This window comes from Dromiciops gliroides, chromosome 2 (assembly GCF_019393635.1).
Source record: "Dromiciops gliroides isolate mDroGli1 chromosome 2, mDroGli1.pri, whole genome shotgun sequence".
In the NCBI taxonomy this organism is placed as follows: domain Eukaryota; kingdom Metazoa; phylum Chordata; class Mammalia; order Microbiotheria; family Microbiotheriidae; genus Dromiciops; species Dromiciops gliroides.
The window spans coordinates 53,734,420-53,758,978 of record NC_057862.1 but is presented as its reverse complement, the minus strand read 5'-3'; the positions used below and the strand labels follow the sequence as shown (position 1 = coordinate 53,758,978).

Below are 24,559 nucleotides of genomic sequence, written 5' to 3'. Positions count from 1 at the left end.
GGGTGAGAACTTGGGGGGTGGGGGGGCCGTCAACAATACTCCCCAACCTCGGAGGTGGTAGTGTCATAGACTGATGAAGCTTCAGGCCCTTTACAAGAGTCCAATTCCGGAAGAGGGGTGGCTGCTGAGCACCCGAAACCCCACTCAACAGCCTGGACTGTCCCAAATCGTTTGCTATCCTTGCCGGGACTCGACTGCTGTTCAGCTTCCCGAGCGTCCCCCGCGCGGCGCCATGGGATAGTCCGCCCCGCCCTCTCCCGCCCCCACCCCCTTCCCCTCAGCGCAGTGGGACTGCTCCACAACCCCATCGTCGGGATTGGGTTGAGCAGCCTCCACTCCCCGCACCGCTTCCCCTCCGCGGTCCTTGACGTCGGACGCTGAGCGCGGACTGTTCCACTCTCCCCGAAGGACGGGGGAGGTCCTCTCCCCAGGCCCAGGGAGGAGTCGCGCGTTCAGGTACCTCGGGGTGAGAGAGTGCACACATTCCTCTCTGAGACTCCGAGAGGTGTGACGGGCCACGTCCTAGTGGACGGGTCCTGCCCGGGGCCGCGAGCAGCCAGGCCCGCCTCCTTTGCTCCCCTAGGAGGCCGTGGGTCGGCCCGCCCGCGGAGGAGCGATCGCGGGGAGATGGCGGAGCCGCCGCGGCGGGGCCCGGATCGGGGAGAGGTGGGCGCTCGGGGGGCCCGGGGACATGGCGGAGCCCGGCGACCGCGGAGACAGCGCCCCGTCCTCCGGGTGAGCAGCGCCCCCGGGGAGCGCCCTCGCGGCGTGGCATCCGCGGCCAGCCCCCCGCAGGATGGCGCCCCTCTGTGGGCTGCAGCTTGGGGTCCCTTCTCCCTGTGTCCCCCGTGTCCCTCCACCCAGTGTCCTCTCACCCCATGCCCCCTCCACCCAGCGTCCCCTTGTCCAGTGTCTCGCCCCGTGTCCCCTCGTCCAGTGTCCCCTCGCCCTGTGCCCCCGTGTCCCTCCAGCCAGCGTCCCCTTGTCCAGTGTCCCCTCAGTTTATATCCCCCCGTATCCCCTCCCCCAGTGCTTCCTCTCACCTCGTGTACCCCCAGAGCCCCCTGGCCAGCCCGGATCCCTCCCCCCCCCCCCGCCACGTCCCCGTGGCTCAGTCCTCCTGCTGTCACCCCTAGGATCCGTCCCTGGTCACCCCAAGCCCTTAGTGTCCTGCAGCCATGTCCGCTGGACCTTGGGGCCCTGGACCCAGTCCAGCGTCCTGGCCTTCTGGGGTCCCCGCCTGTCTCGGTGACCCCTTCATCCTCCTCCCCACATTTGTGCAGTCTCTGCCTGTTTAGTGGCCCGTGTAGACACTGCCCACCCCGCTCCCCGGACCCTGCCCCTGGTGAGGAAGGTGCTTTGGGAAGGCCAGGGAGCCTGCCTGAGGCGCCCTGTGCTCAGCCGGCCTGAAGGGGCACCAGGAGCCGGACCTCGCACTCAGGCCTCTGGCTTCTCCTAGGTCCCTCTGGCCTGAGCCGCTCTGCTCCGGGGCCTGCCGCTCTTCGCTCCTGCCTCCGAGGGTAAAGGTGAGAGGAGACACGAGGGAGCCCCCTTCCCTTCCCCACCCCACAGCATCCACCTCCCCCAGCGGTCACTGGTGACGGTTAGGCTGCGGCCGGGTGTCTGTTGACAGCGATGGGAGATAGTGATAGCAGGAGGTGCCCCTTATCTGATCCCTCCCAGTAGTCTCCTGCCCTCCTTCCCAGAGCTTCCGATGACCTTCCTCTCCTGGGCCACTTCAGACCCTCTCCTGCCCTGACCGAGGCTCCGAGCACAGCCGAAGAAAGCACATGTGGATGGTGCCTAGGGGCTGCTGAGGCAGGAGGTGAGTGGGCAGCTGAGGTGGGGGCCACCGGGGCAAGGGAGGCCGGCCTAGCACTGCACTTCTCTGTCTTGCAGGTGACCAGGCTGGGGCCGGAGCTTGTGCCACCCTCCGTGCCCTGTGAGAAGCCCAGCTGGTGCCTGCGGGGAGCGTTGGCGAGCCGGGCCGCCCAGAACCATGGGCCAGAGGCCATGGTGACGTGAGGCTAATGGAGCATGCCCGGCCCACACCAAGGGAGCTCTTGTCTACCTCTTCACCTCTCCCGGGAGCTGATCTCTGCTTCCTCTCCTCTCCCACATCGATCCCTTCCCTGCCAGCTCCCAAGCGACTTCCTCTCCCACCCCAGGAACCTTAGTGCCCTCCTTCCCACGCCATGCTCCAGCTGTGGAAAGTGGTCCGTCCAGCTCGGCAGCTGGAGCTGCATCGTCTGGTGTTGCTGCTTATCGCCTTCAGCTTGGCCTCCATGGCCTTCCTGGCCTACTATGTGTCCACCACCCCCAAGGCCAAGGAGCCCCTGCCTCTGCCCCTGGGTGACTGCAGCAGTGGTGGTGCTGCAGGCCCTGGGCCAGCCCGGCCCCCGGCACCCCCCTGGCCTCCTCGGCCATCAGAAACAGCTCGCACCGAGCCCGTGGTGCTGGTCTTTGTGGAAAGTGTGTACTCACAGCTGGGCCAGGAGATTGTGGCCATCTTGGAATCCAGCCGTTTCCGATATAGCACAGAGCTGGCCCCCGGCCGGGGGGATATGCCCACATTGACCGAACGTGCCAGGGGCCGCTACGCCCTTGTTGTCTATGAGAACCTACTTAAGTACGTCAACCTGGATGCCTGGAGCCGTGAGCTCTTGGACCGATACTGTGTGGAATATGGGGTGGGCATCATCGGCTTCTTCCGTGCCCACGAGCACAGTCTGCTCAGTGCCCAGCTCAAGGGCTTCCCTCTCTTCCTACATTCCAACCTGGGGCTGCGTGACTATCAGGTGAACCCTGCCGCCCCACTGCTGCACCTCACTCGGCCCAGCCGTCTGGAGCCTGGGCCGCTGCCCGGGGAGGACTGGACAGTCTTCCAGTCCAACCACAGCACATATGAGCCAGTCCTGCTGGCCAGTCCGCGGCTGGCTGAGGCCTCCTCCCTGGGCCCGGTGCCCCGTCGTGCCCGCCTGCCCACAGTGGTGCAGGACCTGGGGCTGCATGATGGCATCCAGCGTGTGCTTTTTGGCCACAGTCTCACCTTCTGGCTTCACAAATTGGTCTTTGTGGATGCTGTTGCCTACCTCACTGGGAAGCGCCTCTGCCTTGCCCTTGATCGCTATATCCTGGTGGACATCGATGACATTTTTGTGGGCAAAGAAGGCACCCGAATGAAGGTGGCTGATGTTGAGGTCAGTCCCCACCCCCATTGAAGATCTCCATTTTCATTCACTCCCCCTTTGTTGCTTCAAGATCTACCCCTCTCTCCCAAACTACTGCTCCCTCGACATTGCCTTCATTGACCTGATAACCCAAGGTTTTCCAGGATCACTGACTCCTGCTCTTCCCAGGCCAGGCCAGGCCCCCTCTACTCTTCTCCAAACCCTGTTGAGCCTTTTCTCTGCTTGCTTCTGCTAGGCCCTGCTTACCACACAGAGTAAACTCAGGGCTTTAGTCCCCAACTTCACTTTCAACCTGGGCTTCTCAGGAAAGTTCTACCATACAGGTGAGTGGCGTTCCCCCACGTGCCCACAGCATCCGCTGGCCTGGTCTCGTGTTCCCCTTCCTGCCGTCAGATAAGTGTGGCTAGTGGGTAGGTGCACATCTGGGGACTGGTGACTAATGGGCATGCTCGGGGTCAAGAGGCTGCAGAAGTTGATAGAGAACTCAGCTCTATGGTCGGTCAGTAAACATTAAGTGCCTACTGTGTGCTGATCGGCAAATGTCGTTCTAGGAACGAGGAATGTGGGGAGTATGATAGGTTAGGATCTAAAGGACCTAAAAGGCCACCTTGAAGTGATCAGTCCATTGATCGCAGGTGACGGGCAGGGAGGATGGTGAGAGGACGCAATCAGTGTTTAGCAGGCCGTTATAGTAGTCAGCTTGTGGCTGCAGGGACAGAGGAGGAAGATGCAGGGGACGACATGCTGCTGAGGCACCGAAACGAGTTCTGGTGGTTTCCCCATATGTGGAGCCATATGCAGCCACACCTGTTCCACAATCGCTCTGTGCTGGCGGATCAGATGCGGCTCAACAAACAGTTTGCTCTGGTGAGACCCCCAGGTGCCTCCCGCACCTCCATCCCTTAGGGGGATGCCCCTTCTCCCCCGCTCACCACTGCCGTACCTCTCCCTCTGCCTCTAGTTCTCTCTTTCCCCAGTCTTTCTTCCTGGGATGGTGTCCCTGTCCCTTCTGCCCCTCCACTCCCCCCAACCTCACCAGTCCCAGATGAGAGTCTGTGCCATCCCCAGGAGCATGGGATCCCCACGGATCTGGGGTATGCAGTGGCTCCCCACCACTCGGGCGTGTACCCCATCCACACACAGCTCTATGAGGCCTGGAAATCTGTGTGGGGCATCCAGGTGACCAGCACTGAAGAATACCCCCACCTCCGGCCTGCACGCTACCGGCGAGGCTTTATTCACAACGGCATCATGGTGAGGGACCCGCTGACCTAAACTTGAACCAACCCCTGTGCAGCACCAAGGCATTCTCTGGCCCTTGACCCCTAGGCGCCCAAGCTCCAGCTGGGCCAAGTTTCATTCCCATCATGGGAAGAAGAGCACACTCATGAAAATGCATGTCTCAGAGCTTCTGCTCCCCCCTTTGCTGGGCCCTTAGCCTTCATGTCTCCATCTGTGTTCTGCCTAATTAGCCCCAGGCGTGCCTGCTTCTTGCCTCCCTTCTTTAGGTCCTGCCCCGACAGACATGTGGTCTCTTCACTCACACCATCTTCTACAATGAGTATCCTGGAGGCTCTCGAGAGCTGGACAGGAGCATCCGTGGTGGAGAGCTCTTCCTGACCGTTCTGCTTAACCCGGTACAGGCAGAGAGGCCTGAGCGAGCTGGGGGTGGGAAGAGGGGTTTTCTCTCCAAATCTGATTGTCAGGTTTGGGCTGAGGTTCCCCTTAGGTGACACAGGGGCTCCCCATACAGATCAGCATCTTCATGACCCATCTGTCTAACTATGGCAACGACCGGCTGGGCCTGTACACTTTTGAGAGCTTGGTGCGCTTCCTGCAGTGCTGGACCCGGCTGCGCCTGCAGACTCTGCCCCCAGCCCCCCTGGCACAAAAGTACTTTGACCTCTTTCCTCAGGAACGCAGCCCGCTCTGGCAGGTCAGCCTGCTCTGGTGGTGCTGGGGTAGGCTAGAAACGTAATGGAAGGAAAGCAGGGAGAAGGGAGAGGAAGGAAGAGAAGCCAGGCCCTTTTGTCTCATCCCCTCTGTCTTAGAACCCCTGTGATGACAAGAGACACAAAGACATCTGGTCCAAGGAGAAGACGTGTGACCGGCTCCCCAAGTTCCTCATTGTGGGGCCCCAGAAAACAGGTAAGGACACACATGGAGCTGCCTCTGGCCTCTCCTGCCTGGTCTTCCCTTCCGGGAGCTCCATGGGGCTGGCAGAGGGAAGCTCTGACCCCTGCCCACTCCCCACCCCCACCTCCAGGAACCACGGCCATCCACTTCTTCCTGAGCCTGCACCCAGCTGTGACTAGCAGCTTCCCAAGCTCCAGCACCTTTGAAGAGATCCAGTTCTTCAATGGCCCCAATTACTACAAAGGCATCGACTGGTGAGAGGCGGACCCCTTGGGCTGCACCTTCTCTAGCTTTTCCACCCAGGCCTTCAGTACCTGGCACAGCGGATACTCCCCAAGTGCTTGCTGATCGAGCTCTTCACGTCACTTTGCCTCAACTGGCTTCCATCTTTCTCTACTGTTCTATTCTTTGACCCTAAGTCCATCCCCAGGTACATGGACTTTTTCCCAGTCCCCTCCAATGCCAGCACCGACTTCCTGTTTGAGAAAAGTGCCACCTACTTTGACTCCGAGGTTGTCCCCCGTCGGGGAGCAGCCCTGTTGCCCCGTGCCAAGATCATCACAGTGCTTACCAACCCTGCTGACCGGGCCTACTCCTGGTACCAGGTCAGTCTGTGTGGGGTGACCAGGTGTGCTAATGGTTTGAAGGGAAGCCAGAGAAATGAATGGGGAAGAAATCTTGGAGAAGACGGGGCCCAGTGGGCGATGGGGACACAGTATTTCTGGGGTGAACTGTGCTGCTTCACCCTGCATCATCCTTACCCTCTGCTTTTCCAAGCATCAACGAGCACATGGTGACCCTGTAGCCCTGAACCACACCTTCTACCAAGTGATCTCAGCCCCACCACAGGCTCCTTCCGCACTCCGTGCCCTACAGAACCGCTGCCTCATCCCTGGCTACTACTCCACCCATCTGCAGCGCTGGCTCACCTATTACCCTTCTGGGCAGGTAGAGCCCCTTACCTCCTACAGTTCCTTGCAGGGCCTTCTCTGCAGCCCAGGGGCCAAGGCAGGCAAGTCCCACCCCTCTCTCCCTGCCCATAGGTGTTGATAGTGGATGGACAGGAGCTGCGCACAAACCCAGCGGCCTCCATGGAGAGCATTCAGAAGTTCCTGGGGGTCACCCCCCTTCTCAACTACACAAGAACCCTCAGGTGGGATGGATGGGGAGAAGTGGGTGACATGCTGAGCTTATGTGTCTGCCTACAAGAAAGGATGTATCTGAAGAGGCTCAGGCAAAGAGGCCCATGGCCGGGAGGGACCATGTCTGGGACAAGTCTCAAGGGTTGGGAGGGTGAATGTTTGTGTCTTCCTCCAAGTCACCTGATTGCCTTCTCCTGCTAAGCAGGTTTGATGAGGGGAAGGGATTCTGGTGCCAGGGGCTAGAGGGTGGCAAGACACGATGCCTGGGCAAGAGCAAAGGACGGAGGTACCCAGACATGGACGCTGAGGTGAGCACCTTGGCTAGGGGGCTCCCCCTGCACCCATCTCTTAGCTTCCAGCCCCTCGTGCATCACATCTGACTTCACCTTTCTCCCCCCCAAACCAGTCCCGCCTTCTCCTGATTGACTTTTTCCGGGACCACAATCTGGAATTGTCGAAACTGCTGAGTCGGCTTGGGCAGCCATTGCCTTCTTGGCTTCAGGAAGAGCTGCGGCGTTCAAGCCTGGGCTGAGCGGCCAGGCCCATTCCTCCCCCCCCCCCCCTCCACAGGAGGAGCCTCGAGGCTTGAAGACCAGGCAGGGCCTGTGAGCTAGCCCACTCACTCTCCTCCGGCTCAGTGCTCTTGAGGGCCTGGATGGACAAGGAGAGTGGGACCCACTTTATGCATCCTTTCTGGGGCCCAAGGCCCTACTCCTGACCAGGGCCCTCCCATCTCTTGGTCTTGGGGGGGATTGGGGATAAAACTGACATGGCCCCCAGTAGCACATCTCTATTTTTCTCAGAAGAGACGGCCTACAAGGTCAGCAGCTTCCCTTGCTTAGGAACCCTTCAGTCAAAGGGGTCACTCTGCAGTCTGGCCTCCCTATGTCATTCACATTGAATGGGGATGAGGTCGGACAGCAGCTCTTGGAGCTGAGAACAAGGCTAGAAAGATCCTTAATAAACATCATTATTTTTCTGTCTTGTCTTGTCTGGATGATGTTGGGGCAGGAAGTTAAACACTTGGGTCTCCCATTTACTTCTTCCTGGAGGGGATAGAAGTCTTCTCTCCCTCACACTTAAGGAACAGAGAGGCCCAGACAGATGAGTAAAAAAGGAGAGTTTATATATTTATAAATGCCAAATAAATACCAGAGGCTGCCCGGCACCCCCCTCCCAAGCAGAGCTGCCTCCTTCCCCCCACCCCCAACTAGCCATTGGCTCTCGGGCCCAGAGGCAGCACGTCCCCAGCTTGCCCCTCGCCCCAGGCCTAGCCACGAACGTCCGAGGAACAGCCGCTGTTCTGGGCTACAAGGGTCCTCCCCCCACCCTGAGCAGAGCAGATCTGTCCAGCTGGTTGGAGGTCCCCCTGTCTGTCTGATAAATGGGCTCTGGGAGGGTGAGGGGGGGGCCAGGCTCAAGGGGAGAAGGTGGTCATGTCAAGCGATACACGCTGCCACAGCTCCTTGGTCTGCTTGCTGCGCTTGAGGTTCTGCAGGATGTCGTTGAACTGCATCATGCCCATAGGGGTCAGGCAGAAGGCGCTGCGAGCGCCGCGGATTGCGTTCACAAAGTCGTCGTAGTCGGCAGGAGTCAGGTGGATCAGGCGGTGGTGGATGTACTGAAAGGAGGGATGCAGACATTGAGTGAAGCTCGGGACAGAGGGCTGTGTCCGAGCAGTCTCGGGTGCCCCGAGGCTCTCCCCCTCCCCCGGGCTTTCACCTGCATGTATGCCTGCTGGCATCGTTGGACCAGCTGATGGAAGGCTGGGGTGCGCAGGTGGGTGTGCGCATGAGCAGGGTTCAACCGCTGCAGCGTCTCCATGACGATCTCCTGTAGCACAAATGGGCTCAGCACCCCCTTGGCTGCCCCCATACAGAACTGGTGCACGTAGTTCACTCCTGGGGGGCAGGGGGGAGGGGCATGAGACCAAGGCAGACACCCCTGCCCTCGGGGCCTAGCTGCCACTTCTTAAACTCTAGGTCTAACAGCCCCTCTTTGCCCACCCCAATAAGCACAGGATTCAATTCTGGCCTAGGCTGTGAAGGCGTTTGGAGCAAGGCAGGAGGGAGGGGAGGGGCGAGAAGAGGTTTAGGAAGAGGTGTTACCCAGCTTAGCCGCTAGCCCCAGCAACCATTTGACATCCTCGGTATAGGGAGGGCTGCGAGAGAAGTTGTTGGGGTGATCATTGTGTGCGCGGCGGCCTAGCATCTCCAGTGCCAGCATTCCTACAAGAACATGTGGGGAGAGGGGTGAGAAGATGGCCAGGATGAAGGGTACCTACCCCACCTCTTGGGCACAGGACCCCATTAGCCAAAGAGAAGCAAAAGTGGCGGAAGGCTCTGAGCCAAGGATGGAGGCCTGAGTGAGATGGGGCCCACAGGATGTCTGCAGCTCCTGCTCCAAGTACACTGGGTGGCGGGCAACGGTGCCACATGGAGGTCTGGGGCCCCATGGAAGGCAACAAGGTTGGGGAGCCATCTCACCAACTCTGTAGGCAGCGTGCAAATGATGCAGACTCTGGGTGCCAACAGGCTGGCTATGCGTCTCCTCCTCCGGCGGGGGGAAGTTCCCACTCACCAGGGAGCTGGGCTGACTACTTATGGTGGACATGGAGTTGCCCTGGATAGCAGGATACGTTGAACTTTGATGGATGCTGCTGGGTGTATGAACATTGTTCACTGCAGGGAAGCAGAGTGTTCAGAGCCAAGAAGATTCCACCTTCGAGGCTCCTCCACCCTCCTGCCCTGTCCCCGGCCCCAGTCCTCTCACTCACTAGTGGGGAGGGGGAGGCCTGACTCAGTGTGGTAAGGATGCACCGTTATGGGCGCCATGGAAGGAACAGGGAAGGATACAGCTGTGGCAGCCAGTGAGGACGGAGTCACGGAGTAGGGATACTGAGGACCCAGGAATGCGTGGTGCACACCCTAGAGACAGAAGGTGGGAAAGCCTGGTCACATGGGGACAGTGCTCCCGCCCCTATAGCTTTATTTACCCAGATGCCTAAAGCCCCTTCACAGCTGCCAGCCCTCCCCTGATTCCAAGGCCCAGTGGGGGCCTTCTCCCCCAGACAGCCCGGAATCCGCTGCTGACCTCTCCAGAGTCCCTCCCAAAGGGTCCCAATCCTCTCCTCTTTCCCTTCCCTTCCCTCCCCTTGGGTCTTGTCTCACCTGTGGGTATGCAGAGCTGGGCACAGGAAAAACAGCAGGCCGAGGCATATGGGGCAAGGGGTGACCAGGGTGGGTAAGGTACTGGGGGTTGCAGGGCAGGTGGGGCTGCAGAGTGGTATAGGGGTGCAAGCCAGTGGAGTGGCCATGTCCCAGGCCAGGCCCCGGGTACAAACCGGACCCCACTGAAATGACGGGTACCACTGTAGCTGCTGCCGTCACTGCCGCTGCCGACACTGTGACTGCCTCGGTCCCTGGTCCGCCACGGCCCTCGGGCAGCGCCCGCCCAGCCTCCCCCGATGCCCGGGCCCCACTGGCACTGCAGCCTGTGGCACCCTCACGTGGTGTGGCTGAGCCCCCCACCGTCTGCTCATAAAGCCAGAACCACTGGTGGGCGACTTCGAACAACACTTCAGGGTACACACCCCCACCCTTGGCTGCCTCCTCCACCGCCATGCACGCCTTCTCCAGCATCAGGTTATCCTGCAAAGGGCACAGAGTCCAAACCTCTCTCCACTGTCTGTCCTGCAGGGGCGAGCCCCTGGCAGCCAGCTGGAGGCCAGTGCTGACAGCCGCTCAGGCCTGGAGCAGGTAGTCAGGAGGCCCAGGGTTTGGGCTCTGAGCCCTGTCCTGGCCCCTTACTACTCAGTGGCTAAATAAGGGGCCAATCAGGAAGCCTTTGGATACAGGACTTTCCTCAGCTGAAAATGGTGTGATGACCTGCCCCCTCTCTCCTGTCTACTTCATAGGACTATTCTCAACTGAAGTAACGGACTGAAAAGCTTAAACACATGAAAAGCACCCTCCCCCTACACACACTGGAGCAGCTGGGCCCCTCCCCCTGACCATGTGGCCCCACAATCCCCTCCCACTGCCACCGGGCATGTGCACACACGTACCTGCTCCTTGCACTGCACTAAAGCTCGCTGGATCTCGTTGGGGTTCAAGGCATGGGCATGGGGCAGGCAACTCAGGGCCAACTCAGCTGCTGCCCTCACCATGTTGGAGTCCCGTGCCCGTGACGCGCGGTCAGCCAGGGAAGCAACTTCGGGGGGCGTGAGATGCCCATCCCAGCATTCCACCAGGATTGTGAGGGCTGCACTCCCAATCTCCATGGCTTGGCCTGCGCAGTGGGGATCGGGATAAAGCAGACCCCATAATGCCATGCAGGAAGAGAGGGTGGGATAGTCCCCCCCCCCACCCCAGAATGGAGGTTCCTCCTTCCTATACCCCCCCACCTGCCCCAGGGCTCAGACCTGTGATCCAAGACACATGGGAAGAGTAGGTGCGAGAGAGCCAGTTGGGTGAGACGAAATTGTGCAGACCCAGAGCATAGAGGCCAATCTCAAAGGCGCAAAGATGCAGATTTCGGTGGGGGCCCTGGTGGCCCCCTGACGAGGATGGGTGGGTAAAGATGGAGGTGCTGCTGTTTCCCCCGGCCTTGATCAGCACTGTCTTTGCCAGCTCGAAGTAGAAATGCGCAGCTGCCTCTGATGGCTGGTTGGGTACATGGGGGGCATGGCTCTCTGGGCGACGGCCCTTGTACCTGAGGGAGTGCAAACAGCAAGGACAAGCTGAGGCCGAAGGGCAATGGAAACTTGGAGGACAGGAGGATCCAGGAGATCAAAAGAAACAAATGCGACACAGATTTGGCCTGGGGATGAAGGATTTTTGTGATGGGGAAGATTCAGGCCTTGGACAGGATGAGAAGAGTGGGGAGAATGGAGAGGACCGCACCTGGGGTCCGAGTGAACAAGGCTGCCCCCTCTCACCTGCCAACCTCGGCTGTTTTGGCCCGGGCACCCCCACTTGCACTGGCACGGCGGCTGCCACTGGAGGAGGAGGAGCCCAGAGAGTCGGAGGATGAGCTGCTGATGCTGTCGCTGTCCTGACCCCGGCCCCAGGAGGTGGGGGCCCAGCCCCCCCGCAGTGGCCTTCGGCTCAGGGTTGGGGAGCTGTCCGACGTCGTCTCAGGGGCACTGCTGTCAATGCTGGCCATGCCTAATCCCCCAGACAGCAGTCAGTCCCCAGCCAGTGGGGAAGAAGGGAGAACCCAGTGGATGGGAGCTCCCAGATCTGACCCCTGGCTGGGCGCTTAAACCCTAGGGCTCAGTCTGTGACCCAGCGTCCCACCCCAGGAAGAGCCCTCGGTACAAACCCTTCTCCCAGCCACGCCCAGCCCAGGGCCCCTAGTACCTGTGTGCTTTTTCTTGGGCCGTCCTGGGGATCCCCAGCCCCGCCCATTGTAGCCTCCTCGGCTGCCAAGTGCCAAGCGGCTTGGAACCTTCCCCTCTGGTTTGGGGGCCACGGCAGCCTCAGGTGGGGGACCCTCACAAGGGGAACGTGGGGAGCTCTCTAGGCAAGGGAGCAATAAGTTATAAGACAGAGCCAAGGGACAGAACCTAGTATGGGGATTCTCCCCGTTCCCCCTGCCCAGATCCCCCACCTCTCACCGGGCACGGTCTTCTCTGTGAAGCCCTCAGGCGGTTCTGGGTTGACCCCAGCCACGGCCCCCGGCTGAGCACCCCCTGCTGAGCCTGGAGGCAGAGGCTGCAGGGCTCCTCCCGCAGGGGGGGCCCCGTGCTTGGACGGGGACCTCTGACTTGACGTGGCTGGGCGGCTGGATGAGTAGAAAGAACTCAGGGTCTGTGGCTTATGCGTCTGACTCTCCCGGTCCAGGAGCTTGTCCAGGATCTAGGGGACAAGGGCAATGAGAGGGCTTCCCCAAAACCCCGGCCTGCCACAACACCTTCTCTCCCCCAGGAATTCATCAGTCCAGCTCCATGCTTGACGCCCCAAGTCATGAGCAGGTCTGGGACCATCACAGAGACGGTGGTTGTCAAGAAGCAGGACATGAACCCAGCTCTCCTGGGTCAGAGGCCAGTCCTCTCAGGAACATGGGGGAGGACCGTAGTAGCAACTGAGATCAGGGAAAACCTCACGGAGGCGGTGCCTGGACTGAATGTCATCAATGAACAGGAAGGAGGCTGGAGGGGAAGGGAGGTGGGAGTACATTCCAGGAAGCCACCTACACTTCGGATACCAGGCTCAGAAATTTTTATACCCCCAACAGGACCCAGCTAGCACCAGACCAGGCACAAAAGATGTCTCAATAAAGGTGGTGAATGACTCCATGATGTCCCTCCACCCTCAGCAACACTGGCTGCAAATCCAGCCTCCCCCAACAACCCCCCACACATACTGTCCCCTGGGGCCAACATCTCAGGTCCAGAGACCCCCTCAGGGGAAGGGCAGGAACCCATCCATCCCGCTCCTCACCTTCTTGAGCTTAGCCTGGTCATCCTTGTAGGTGATCATCAGTGCCAGAGCCAGGTCCCCCTTCTCTCGCCGTGTGCCCTCGCATAGGAGAGGGTGCTCAGCTTCGCTCACGGTCGTCTTCATGCCTAGGGGCAGGGCATTGATGGTGATGGGGCCAGGGGTCACACACACCACAGCCCTCCCATCACTGTCTCTTCTGTTACGCCTCCCGAGGACTCATGGGAATGTCCTTACAGAACAGGGGAGAGGCCAGACAGGACCTCAAGGATAATCAGCAAGGTTCCCGAGGACAGTGGGAAGAACTGAAGACTGTTTCCCCTTAAAACTTTTGCAAGGATAAGAAGAGGGCCTCAGCACCTATTTCTGACCACCTGAAGCCTTGAAACTCTGCCTGCTTCCACAGCCCTCTATCCCCCGGGCGTGCTCATCCCTCCACCCTTCAGTGGTCATGCTCACCTCCTCCCCCATCCAGGAATATGTCCTCATTAGTGTCAGACCCTCTGGCCTCTTGCCTAGAGGTTTCTATGGTCACCCACCTTCAAGGCCTGGCTCACTCATCCCCTCTTCATTGGGCACAAGACCTGGTCTTTGCACTTGGCTAGCTCTAAGCCTCAGTTTTCTCATCTCTAAAGTGGGGCTAATCACACATAGACTACCTCCTTCACAAAGATGTTGTGAATTCAGTACTTTGCTGACCTTTAAAATGCAACTAAAATGTGAACTGTTCCTCCTGCCTAAATCCCGTAGGCATTCTTGTGCCTTCCCTTCTCTCCTAGGGTAGCTATTGCAATCTGAGCTTAATCAGACACTAATTCCCATTCTCATTGGTTCACTTGGCCATCTGAAGCATACACTCTAAGGGAACATGCCGTATCTGATATGCTTCTGTGTCAGCCGGAGCACAGATATCTTAGCCCAGCGTCTATGAACTTTAAGAAATGGCCACCTCCCTCCATTTTGGTGTAATTGTATTGGATGCTTTATTCCAAGGTCATGATTTTGAGAAGGGGCCTCTAGGCTTCACCAGACCTGCCAGAGAGGGGGAGGAGTCCACCTGGAACAGGGCTGGATGCCCAGGAATTCCACTGGCATCTCTGGTCCCAGACTTACTCACCCAAGGCAGCCACGGCTGCTTCAAACCCCAGCTCTTCATCTCCAGGCATTTCATTGTTCCAGTTTCGACTTGGGGGTCGGGAACCTGTCGGAGAAACTACTGTGGGGAGGGTTAGGAGAGAAACAGGAGAAGGAAACCCAAGTCAGGAAGAGCCAAGAGTCACAAGGGCAAAGGAGAAAAGACACTGAGATCCTAACATGGAAAGGTTTCATGTGATGGTACATATATCACCGATATCAGGCTGCTTGCTGTCTGGGGGAGGGGGAAGTGAAGGGAGGGAAGGAGGGAGAAAAATGTGGGACTCGAAAACTCCTACAAATCAATGTTGAAAACTATCCTTATGTGTAACTAGAAGGAAAAAAAAAAAAGGTGGCCAGCTGTCTGCCCGTCTGCCCCATGTGAGCTTCCATACCCGGGGTGCAGAGCACGTCAAAGATGAAGCTGGCCAAGATGAGGGGCAGCACAGGCCGGTAGTCACACAAGGTTCCCTCCCGAAGCTCCTCTGCCCGGCAGCGCATGGTGCTCATCTCATTCACCCCCAGAGGGATCTTCTTCAGCAGAGCGGCCACCTCTGATTCCTGGTAGGCCAGCTTCACCTAGGGGATGAGGGGAGATGAGACGTCGCCCCAGCCTTGTGGGAGGCAAAGGGGCCCAGGGCAACACGTGGGAGGGTCTTCGTTCCAAGCCTAAGCAAAAGCCAACAAGTTACAAAGGGGAGGAAAGTGGTCTGACCTCCAAGGCCTTGGTAGAAGCCGGAGGTCGCTGCAGCTCCAAGGCAAACATGCCAATGCGGAAGGCCAAGTTGTGATGCTCAGGCCGCTCACCCAACACAGTTAGAAGGAAGGCGGCCTTGGTCAAAGTGTTGGTGGCCACCCAGGTCTGGCGACTCGTGGACACCTTGTTCTTCTTACCCTAAGGTTAAGTCAAAAGGAGACAATTATGTCGGCCTCACTTTATTCAGGGGAACAGAGGGGGTCAGAGGGAAGGGTGAATTACCTTGGCAGGGGGTGGTTCCACCTTGAGGTCAGGAGGGTTGGCTAACAGGTCCTGAGCAAGCTCCACAGTGAGTCGGGAGGCCTCATTGCTATAGCCGTGGGCATGCAAGGCCTCAGCACAGGCAAAAAGTACCTGAAGAGGGAAGGACAAGGGAAGAAAGAGGGAGACAGTTGGTCAGCCACCCAAGGCTCAGGAAGCTGACATGCACAACAGCAGAGGACTCTTGACCACCAATTACTACTTGCTTGTCCTTGTCTAAATCTCTGAACCTATGCCTCAGTTTCCTCATCTGTAAAATGGGGTTAAACTAGAGAAATCTATAATCCCATGATCTGCAAAACTGACATAAAATTTTCACTCCCTTTTCTCAGTGGCATTGTGGGAAAAGTCATTCCATAAACCTTTGTACGGCACCATATAAACTCAAACATGATTGCCCTGAGTACCCTACACCAATAACCCCCACTACCCACTCTCCCCCTGCCTGCCCTTCTCCTGGTGTCACCTCCATCCGGCTCTCCTGTTTCAGTGGTTTGAGCCCGGCGAACAGGTCCTGCTCCTCGCCAACACCCACGTCCGGCTTCTCTTCCTCGCCTCCAGTCCCATCCTGGGCATTCAGGTAATACACCTGGTAATCATCATCTTCCTCCCCAGTTCCAGGGGCTATGTCTTTGGGCTTTGGAGGGCATCCACCACTCTCATCTGTGGAGGGGAGGTCGTCCTGGGTAGTTCCTTCCCCGGGGAGCAGTCCTGGTAGGCTGGAGGGGGCGACTGGGGGCTCAGGCCCCTCCAGGAAGTATACACCACCATCTTCTTCATAGGCATCAGGAGGCTCAGAGTGGAAGGTGGGGGGACTAAGGGGAGTACTGGGAGGAAGTCCATGGGGTGGGCTCTCAGGAAAGCCAAAGGTGCTGGCCTCTGCCCCCAGAGCCAGGCTGCTGCCGTCGTCCAAGCTCATCTCAGCCAGGTCAGGCTCCAGGGAGCTGTCTTCGCTGCTCAGCCGACGTTTGCCCCCTCCACTCACTGGGCCTTTGCCACCACACCCTCCACCAGGGAGCTTTGCTTTGCCTCCACCTAGACCCTGTTTATGTGTAGATTTATCTCCACCTTCGGCTGAGGGGCGGCGGGGCCCACGCTGGGACTGGGGAACCCCCTCACCCGACCCCTTGCGCTTGGCCCCAGGTTCTTTAGGTCGAACTGAAGGCTCCAGTGGAGGCGGCCGGGACCGATCCCCAGCCTCATCAGGGCCCCCAGAGCGGGCAGGGCCAGACCGAGGCGGAAGGCTTCGTGCCCAACAAAGAGCCAGCTTCCTGTCAGAGCCGCTGTAGGTAACACCGGGGAGCGGGTAGGCCTCTTCCCAGCTGAAGTCACAGGCCTCCACAGCAGGTCGGAAACCTGGAAAGAGCCGCTCCAGGGCTTTCTTGTGCTGACCCCGCTTGACGTTCTCAATCACCTTCAGGTGCCACTGGCGCAGCTGGGCACACAGGTCCCGGCGACTGTGGGGACAGAGGTGAGAGGATATTGGAGGCAGCCAGGCCCCTGCCAACAAGGGAGAAGGGGGAAGGACACAGGGGGGCAAACACACTATGGTTCCCAAAGTCACAACAGTATTTCAACCAGCAGTAGAGACCATAGGTACTGGAGCGGAGGGGAAAATCTCCTAGGGACAAGAAAGGCAGCCAAGGTCAGGCAGGGTGACACCCCAGGGCCATCCCTACTTCTCCTGTACCTAGATTCAAGGTATAAGAAGAAATCCCAGGGTGGGATCTCATATGTAAACAGTATATGGGCTGAAGCTAAATGAAGATTTCTGTGCTGGGGTCTTATGGAGGGGTACCAGTCAGAGGCACAATGACTCACCGCTGTGGGCTGATCGAGGGGTCCAGCACAGCCAACCTCCACAGCGTGACCATCTCATCACACATACTTGCACACGCATGGGCAGCCACCTCTGACTGCCCATTACTTCGGCCTGTATGCCCACTGGCACTGCTGTGGGAAGCTGACGTTCGCACACTGTACCACCAGCCTGTGATCTGGGGAGAGGATGACAGGAAGGGGTTGTTGGTTTGCTACCAAGGGCCTGTGAGTGTGAACAAAACCCTGACCCCTGCCCTAGAGAGGACAACTCTACCTCCAGCCTGGGATCTCTAAATGAAGGGTGGGAGTGTCACTGGGCTCTAAGAAATGATCAAGGGGATGATTTCAGAGAAACCTGGAAGACTGGCATGATCTGATGCAGAGGGAAGGGAGCAGAATCAGAACATAATTACCATCATATTGCAACAATGATCAATACAATGACCAACCACAATTCCAAAGGACTCATGTTGAAACACATGGCCACCAGCTCCAGGGAGAAGAGTAAGGGACTCAAGAGTGTGGACTGAAGCTTTCGCTCTTTCCTCCCTTTCTGAACATGGCTAATTTGTCTTGGATGCCTACGCAGATGTTTAATGGGCTTGTTTTTCTTGCCTTCTCAATTGGGGGGCAGGGGTGGGGGAGAGAATTTGGAACTAAAAACAACACCACAATGGAAGAACAGCAAACAGGGGCATTAGAAGAGAATGGGGGGAAAAAAAAGAAGAGAATGGAAGAAGTCCAGGTCCCAATTTCAGGAGCCCACAAGGAGCACAAATCAGCTTTCTCTGCATCACCTAACTGAGCCTGGAAGACCCGGGCACTGGGGGAAGGACAGGGCAAGAGTTACCTGCTCATAGGTGAGACACTGGTCCGTAAGGATCTCCAACAGAGGAGCAGCATTACTGTCTCTCCTTTTGAACATTTCACGGACAATACTCAGCAGGTTCCACACGCCCTCAGGTTCTCGCCCTCGAAGAGGACGCAGGAGACATGCCCATTCAGCAGCTGCTGGGGGCTCGGTTGATGACAAATACATTGAGTTTACATCACTATGGAAGGAGAGAGGGAGCAGAAGTAAATCCAAGGGAAGGAGCTGCTGATAGGTTGATGACTCCAATGGGCCTGGACACAGGAATGTGGGGGTCGGGGGGAATGAACTGAGGCAGATTCTTTCACGATGATAACCTCCATTCTACCTATTTTATAATGAAGTTGTAGAGACAGTGGAGACGAAAGCATATTGGGGGAGAGAGAGAAGGAATACCTACTGTGGGCTAAGCCCTGTGCTAAGCGATTGACAAATATCATCTCACTGGACCCTCACAACAATGCCATGAGGTAGAGGCTATCATTATTATTACCCCCGTTTTACAGGAAACTGAGGCAGATAAGAGGTAAAGCAACCTGCCCATGGTCCTACAGCTAGTAAAGAGTCTGAGGCAGGATTTGAACTCAAATCTTCCTGACTCCAGGCCCAGCACTCTATCTACCACCAAGTGATAGGGACTCTGCAAATGTGAGGATTAGCACCACCTTCACACCCACCACTTCACTAACAAAAGGTAGGAGGCACCAGGAGGGCACGAGTCTGGTCAACAGTCTTTATTTTTTATTCTTTTTGCAGGGCAATGAGGGTTAAGTGACTTGCCCAGGGTCACACAGGCCACATTTGAACTCAGGTCCTCCTGAATCTAAGACCAGTGCTTTATCCAATGTGCCACCTAGCTGCCCCTTGGTCAACAGTCTTAACACAGGACTCCCAGAAACTCAGCTCCTCCCACTTTACTCCCAACCTGATAGCCCACTTGTGCTTCTTAGCCAGAGGGGCGAGGGTCACCTGAAAACAACTGGAGAGGGACCACAGAATTTGTGCAGTGTCTTCTTGATGTTCTCACTAAGTGTAGACTCATCCAGGTACCAGGTACTCTGGTCAGAAGCCGAAGGACCTGCAGTGGGGTCTGGGGACAACATGGTCACAGCTAAGACACTGGGCCCCAAGGATCTCTGACTGTGGTATCACACAGCTACCTCACCCCTTGAAAAACTGCACCCAGGTTTCAAGCGCCTTCGGTTCCCATTCCTGTCAATCTACAAATGTGGGAACCGGACCCCAGCCCACTCCATGGTAAAAGAGGCCTCCTTCCTTCAGCCCCCACCATCACAACTCCTCCGTTCTACCCTTTTACGTGACTTCACTCACCTGGGGCCCCACACACAGTATTGATGGCAGTAGATTGAGAGGATAGGAGCTCATCCAGGAGGCGCTGGGCTGTAGGAAGGATCTTGGGGTGGAAGGAGCAGAGACAAAGAGAGAAGTGCTGGTGAGCCTACAGAAGCATAGACCAGACAGAGATCCAAGGGAGCAAGGGAGCCCCAGAGCCACTGACCTGTTGAGGGAGCTCACTGATGAGGTACTGAGCAAACTTCTGCAGCTGATCCCTCTGGAGCCGAGACAGGGATTCTGAGACAGGAGCCCGAAGGCAGACTGCTGAAGCCTGCGTGGAAGACACAAGCCATGTTGAGGGAAAGCAATAAGAGCTACGTGAGGCCAAAACAAAGATGGGGCAGGCAGCGGGGATCTGGAAAGAGGCAGAGTGCTATGTATTTCCTGAAAGTACCATCAAACATAAATAAAATAAAGGAAGCTAGGGTTGGGAGTGGGGAAGAGGAAAAGGCAGTCAAAGAGAGGGTGTCAAAGGAGGAATGGGGGGCAGCCGGAGAGGGCTCTCACGTTGTGAATCCGGAAGAGGCAAAGCGCCACTACGTGGGTGCACCATTTGGCGCCAGCCCCACAGGTGCAGCTGCAGGAGGTGACCCGGCATCTGTCAAACATCACAGCTACATTGTACGCACCCTTAGGGGGAACCATCTGAGGGGGCACCACTGTGGCACTCAGGTGAAACCCTGCCAGGATAAGGAGGGAGGAGAGCACACGTTATAGGGAAGGGGAGCTGGGCAGTGGCCTCCCAGCCCCACCCCACCCCCAAAACCCCACCACTTGGCCATACCTATTTGTAGTGGATCCTTCACAGCTCGCATTCGGAACAGCTGTTCCCCACGCTGGAATTCATCCGCACTGCCATTAGCCAGGCATGAATAGAGCCTGAGAGCAGAGCAAGGACACACACACATGCAAACTCAACAGGCTGCCACAACAGCACCTGCTCAGCTCCCTAGTGGCCCAGTGCTCCCTGCCCCAACCATGCCCCAACCACGGGCCCTGTGCAGCCCTTGGTCCCCTACCCCAGGCCCCTGGCAGTACCGTATGTCCTCTTCATTCTCAGGAAAGCTCCAGAAGGCGATCCTCAGTTGTAGCTGCTCAGGCACTGGAGGGTAAACTTTCTCCACCACCTCAAAGGGGATGTGGAATGCCACCTGCTTTGCCGACAGCTCCACCAAGGGGATCACCAAGCCGTCTGCCAAGAGGGAAGAAGGGGAGGGCCACCAACATTCTCATCCCACTCTGGAGCATGGCACTAACTCCTCTCCTAGTTCTTCCCATGGGAACTGACTGGGATCTGCTCCCGTGGAAGAGAGAAAAGATTTGGGTGTGCAATATAAAGGCGCAGAAGGAATCTCACAGGCTGTGTTCTCCCAAAGACTTGTTTCACCCAAGGGAGAAAAAGAAGAAAATGTCCACCCCACATTGCTTCATCCCCTCTACAATGGGGGATGCCAGGATTTCCCTAGAAATCTCTAGCCTAGGACAGTCTTATTCCAGTGAGCCTCCTCACATAAAACTGCAACTAATGGAACCTGTAAAAACAAGGTGGTGCCTGTTCATATTCCAATGCTATTACCATTAGTCTAGGCTTCCCATTTCTCATTTCTTAGCACTTGTTTTCTGTCCCTCTCTCCCAAGGTCCCCTGGGACTGACAGAAGAACAGCCCAAAAGGAAGGGTCTGAGAGGAATTTGGGTAGGACTGAGCTCTCCCCCCACATCAGAGCACAGAGGGGACAGTAGGTCACCCTAGGGAAGTCAAGCAAGAACAGCTTCTGCTATCATGGCCTCAGTTCTTGGTCGGGGGGGGGGGGGGGGGAATGAAAAGATTCTAAGGTCGCCCATTCCACACTCACCAAAGGCAAAAGACAGTCAATGTTGCAGATTCTATTTCTGGACAAATTTCCACCAAGGCTTCAACATTGCCCCTCAGCCCTGGGGCTGTAACATTAACCTTTCTGCCTTCACCAGGCCCCTGCCTCAGAGGGCCCCACGGCCTAGACTTTGGTCTGGGGGGGGGGGGGGGACGGGACGGGTGTTTGGCAAGACTTCATTATAAGGGACATGAAGAGATGGAGGGGTGACAAGAGGGAGGAATGGTTGACCACACAAGGGGCCCCAGAAGGGTTTGCAAAGGTCCGTGTGTACACACAGCCATGTGCTGTCTCTCCTAAACTAAAGTTGGATCATTACTGTGCCTAGAGATGACATGAGTAGATTATTTTCTGTTCCAGAGGAGCATGCCAGAAATCTCTACTGGGAGACTGTTTTTGTTGATGGCCCATTTTTCAAGATGGTTATCAAGGAAACTATAGCTACCAAATGATCTCAAACAAAGAAATAATTCAGTTTGGGTAGGCACCCACAGATTCAAAAAATAAAATGGACTGAGAAGAGGGCAGAAATAGGGGTTACTGGATCACAGACTTAGAACTGAAAAAGATCTTACAAGTTTTCAGGCTCAGCACAATTAGGGGATGTGCCTGAGGGCACAGGGACTGAAGGGTCAAAGCCAAGCCCTGAGGCCAGCTTCTCTGACTCCTTCCACCTGGCACAGCAGTGCCAGCAATCTCAAAACTCCAATCTGGAACTCCGAAGGAGGAAGGGATTTTAAATTTTCATATCAATGAAAGCATGAACTTGGGAGTGGGTGTTTGTTGTTAATGAAGGATGGTGTGGGTGTGTGCTGCTCCAACAAGGATTAGATTGATAATAGTAAAATAGTGAATTGCATTCCCCGTTAATAAAACAACTAATTTAACAGTATAAGACCAAGAAAAGACCAAACAATTATACACTTAAATATAAACAAAATGAACTACAGAAAAATGAACACGATGCTGTGAATTATTTCAGTTTTTTCGGAAGGCAATGTGGAATTGTATAAAAAGTTACCAAAATGTGTATATCCTTTATATATTAGCCCTAAAAGCATTTGGTGGGGAGGGATTTGGAAAAAGAGGGCTGATGTACAACTAAGAAATGTTATATGCCCAACTTTTTTTTTGGAAGGGCGGGAGGAGGAGATGAACATATAATAGTATATGAATGCAATGGAGTATTACTGCAATACAAGAAATAAAAAAGAGTAATTCAAATAAATATAGGAAGACTGTGAGTAAAGCAAGCCCTAGAGATATACAACTATATTAACACTAAAATAAACAGAAACAAAATACAGAATACATTAGAAAACCTCCTTAAATACACATTGCTTTTTTCCTTCAACAACCAGTGAACAGAACAAGTCGCATAGAGAATTATATTAGTTTGTCCCTCCTTTCTTTTATTATAGTTCGTAAATTGGAACGCTTATATGAAACATATAAGGAAAACTAATCTCATAGGTGGTTTTGTAAAACATGGCTCTCTGGGAACAAGCAGAAAACAATCATAGCCAGATCCCACCCCTCAATTGCCCAGAAGATTCCATTCTTTCCAGGCCCATTTCAGAATCCACACCTTGAGGGAGGATGGGAGTTTTGAGATGGGGGGGGGGGGGTCCTGACCAAACTCACAATGTGAAAAAGGAATCCTTCCACCCAACCACACCCAAATCCGTTAAGAGTATAGCTGGCCATTTCTCAAAGTTCCAAAAAAGGCTCATCTGAGGGGAAAAAAGGACTGGGACAATGTCTCCGGGCAAACAGACTTAAGTTGCCGACTCTACAACGGGATTCTACCACACACTAGGTGCGTGTACCGCACCCCCAAGCACTTAGACAATCACCCCAACTTTCCCTCTGCAGACCCCAAGGCTCTGATATCCTGGTCTCAGGCCTAGCTCCCAACGGGTATCCCATGTAGGCTGAAGTTTCCAGACAGAACAGGACTGGGGTTTTCAGCTAAGCCCTCCTCGCATCCCCGATGCACCCTTGGGCACCCCGGCCAGGGACTTTGCTTCCACATTTCACTCGAGTCTCACCAGACCCCTGACTCTACCGGGTTCGGGGACTCCCAGTTTAGACGGCGATGTCGTGGAGCCAGAGGACCGGGCTCGGCCACGGTGCCCCCCGGACCTGTCCCCAGACCGACCCCCCTTCAGGGCCTGTCGTCTCGCCTATAGGATGACCTCTACAAGTCCCTCCCAGCCCACTGACCGAGCCCTCGGCAAGTCCCCAGTGGTCGAGCTGTCACCCCTCGGGTGGTTACCTTGGGTTCCCCCCCACCAAAGTTCCCTCTCCCGGGGGTTCCTCCGCGTATCTCGGGGCCGCCCTTCCCCCTCGCGGGGCTCGGTGCGGGTCAGAGAGTCCCCCCGCCCCCGAAGGAGTCGGCCCTCCCCCGCCGGACCCCCGGCGTTCCAGCGCCGCGCAGGGCCGGCTCCCGGGAGCGTGCGTGCGAACAAAGTGTCCCGGGCCCGACTCGGCCCGGCCGGGAGCCGCCGCCCGCCGCCCGCCGCCCGCCCGAGCGTGCGCGTGTGCGCGTCGTCGCGTCCCCGGCTCACCTCGGCTGCGGCCCCCGCCGCCCCCGCCGCCGCCGCCGCCGGTGGGGGAGTTGGGCCCCGCCGACTGCTTGCGCCATCCCCGCCAGTTCTGGCAGAGGCTTTCGGCCTCCGAGATGAACGAGCAGAGCGAGTCCTCCTCGAAGCGGTCCGAATCCTCGAACGAGAAGCGCTCGCCGTCCTCCCACTCGGCGAACATCAGCTCCATGGGGCCCAAGCTGAAGATGGAGGAGGAGAGGCCCGGGCGGGCCTCGGGGGCGGGCCGGCTCGGGGGGGAGGTCCGGGCGCTCGGGATGGCCTCCAGGGTCAGGCCTTGGCCCTGGCCGTGCTCGGGAAGGGGCCGCGCCTCAGCGCCGGGCGCACGCACGGGGTCGGGCTCGCGGACTCGGGGACCGGGATTGGGACCCGCCGCCGCCGCCGCTACTGCCGCCACCCGGGCCTCCCAGCAGCCGCGGCGCCGCCTCCCCCATCAGCTGATCCCCACTTCCGGCCGCGCCGGCCACTTCCACTTCCGCCTCCTCTGGGGCCCCGGAGTCGCCCTTCCCTTGCGGGCCCGAGAAGGAACTAGTTATGGCTACCCACGTTTCGTCTCATACTTTCCCAGCTTCTCCCGCCTTCTCATTGCCTTCACGCGGCATGTTACAAACGGGCTCCACAAAACTTGGCCGAGTGACCCCGGATTCCAGAACGGGGCGGGGGCGTGGGGGCGTGGAGCCCCGCTATGCATGCCGGGACTCGTAGGCTTCGGATGGCAGCTCAGGAATCCCTGGGATCTTTGTGCTCCTCCGACTCCTGCGTCGCGCGGCTTTCTGGGAGTCGTAGTCCAGGGACGTGGAGTTCGAAAACAATGATGAAGGGCTGGGCGAGAAGTTTGGGTTCCTGCGATCTTCATTACCCCTCCCTCCCCCCAACCATCGGATACACAGTAATCTAATCGGGAAACGTCCCATCTGCTCCTCGGCTCCCACGCCTAAATTGTGTTCCCACACGAAGTAGGCAGAGGTCATC

General features: G+C 57.1%; 2 protein-coding genes across 9 annotated transcripts; one reads left to right on the top strand and one right to left on the bottom strand.

Moving 5' to 3' along the window:
• Nucleotides 1-412: 412 nt before the first annotated feature.
• NDST2 (N-deacetylase and N-sulfotransferase 2) lies at nt 413-7,448 on the top strand. 6 transcript variants are annotated; one of them, XM_043986402.1, is made up of 16 exons: nt 415-735; nt 1,460-1,526; nt 1,707-1,825; nt 1,900-3,200; nt 3,427-3,514; nt 3,904-4,058; nt 4,335-4,445; nt 4,700-4,828; nt 4,945-5,127; nt 5,243-5,339; nt 5,458-5,581; nt 5,758-5,932; nt 6,105-6,275; nt 6,371-6,480; nt 6,675-6,777; nt 6,876-7,448. In XM_043986402.1, exons 4-16 carry the CDS (start codon nt 2,196-2,198, stop codon nt 6,999-7,001), a joined length of 2,577 nt encoding a protein of 858 aa, XP_043842337.1. In that variant the 5' UTR covers nt 415-735; nt 1,460-1,526; nt 1,707-1,825; nt 1,900-2,195; the 3' UTR covers nt 7,002-7,448. The 6 variants fall into 6 exon arrangements, with proteins under 6 accessions (XP_043842339.1, XP_043842337.1, XP_043842338.1 ...); XM_043986400.1 differs by having other exon boundaries at nt 416-735; nt 1,743-1,825; nt 4,260-4,445; XM_043986399.1 differs by having other exon boundaries at nt 416-735; nt 4,260-4,445.
• Nucleotides 7,449-7,652: 204 nt separating this feature from the next.
• Nucleotides 7,653-24,408, bottom strand: ZSWIM8 (zinc finger SWIM-type containing 8). 3 transcript variants are annotated; one of them, XM_043984193.1, is made up of 26 exons: nt 23,555-24,408; nt 20,151-20,304; nt 19,897-19,991; nt 19,620-19,792; nt 19,276-19,383; nt 19,089-19,170; nt 18,726-18,846; nt 17,736-17,937; nt 16,886-17,061; nt 15,531-16,521; nt 15,026-15,157; nt 14,762-14,941; nt 14,442-14,625; nt 14,030-14,128; nt 12,916-13,040; nt 12,090-12,330; nt 11,833-11,991; nt 11,409-11,637; nt 10,893-11,182; nt 10,536-10,759; nt 9,640-10,119; nt 9,246-9,396; nt 8,956-9,150; nt 8,578-8,697; nt 8,192-8,302; nt 7,653-8,090 (listed from the first exon to the last, which is right to left on the bottom strand). In XM_043984193.1, the coding sequence occupies exons 1-26, from the start codon at nt 23,757-23,759 to the stop codon at nt 7,909-7,911; spliced, it is 5,409 nt and encodes a 1,802-aa protein (XP_043840128.1). In that variant the 5' UTR covers nt 23,760-24,408; the 3' UTR covers nt 7,653-7,908. The 3 variants fall into 3 exon arrangements, with proteins under 3 accessions (XP_043840128.1, XP_043840127.1, XP_043840126.1); XM_043984192.1 differs by having other exon boundaries at nt 8,192-8,370; nt 14,030-14,125; nt 23,555-24,404; XM_043984191.1 differs by having other exon boundaries at nt 7,654-8,090; nt 8,192-8,370; nt 23,555-24,399.
• Between the last annotated feature and the right edge of the window lie 151 nt (nt 24,409-24,559).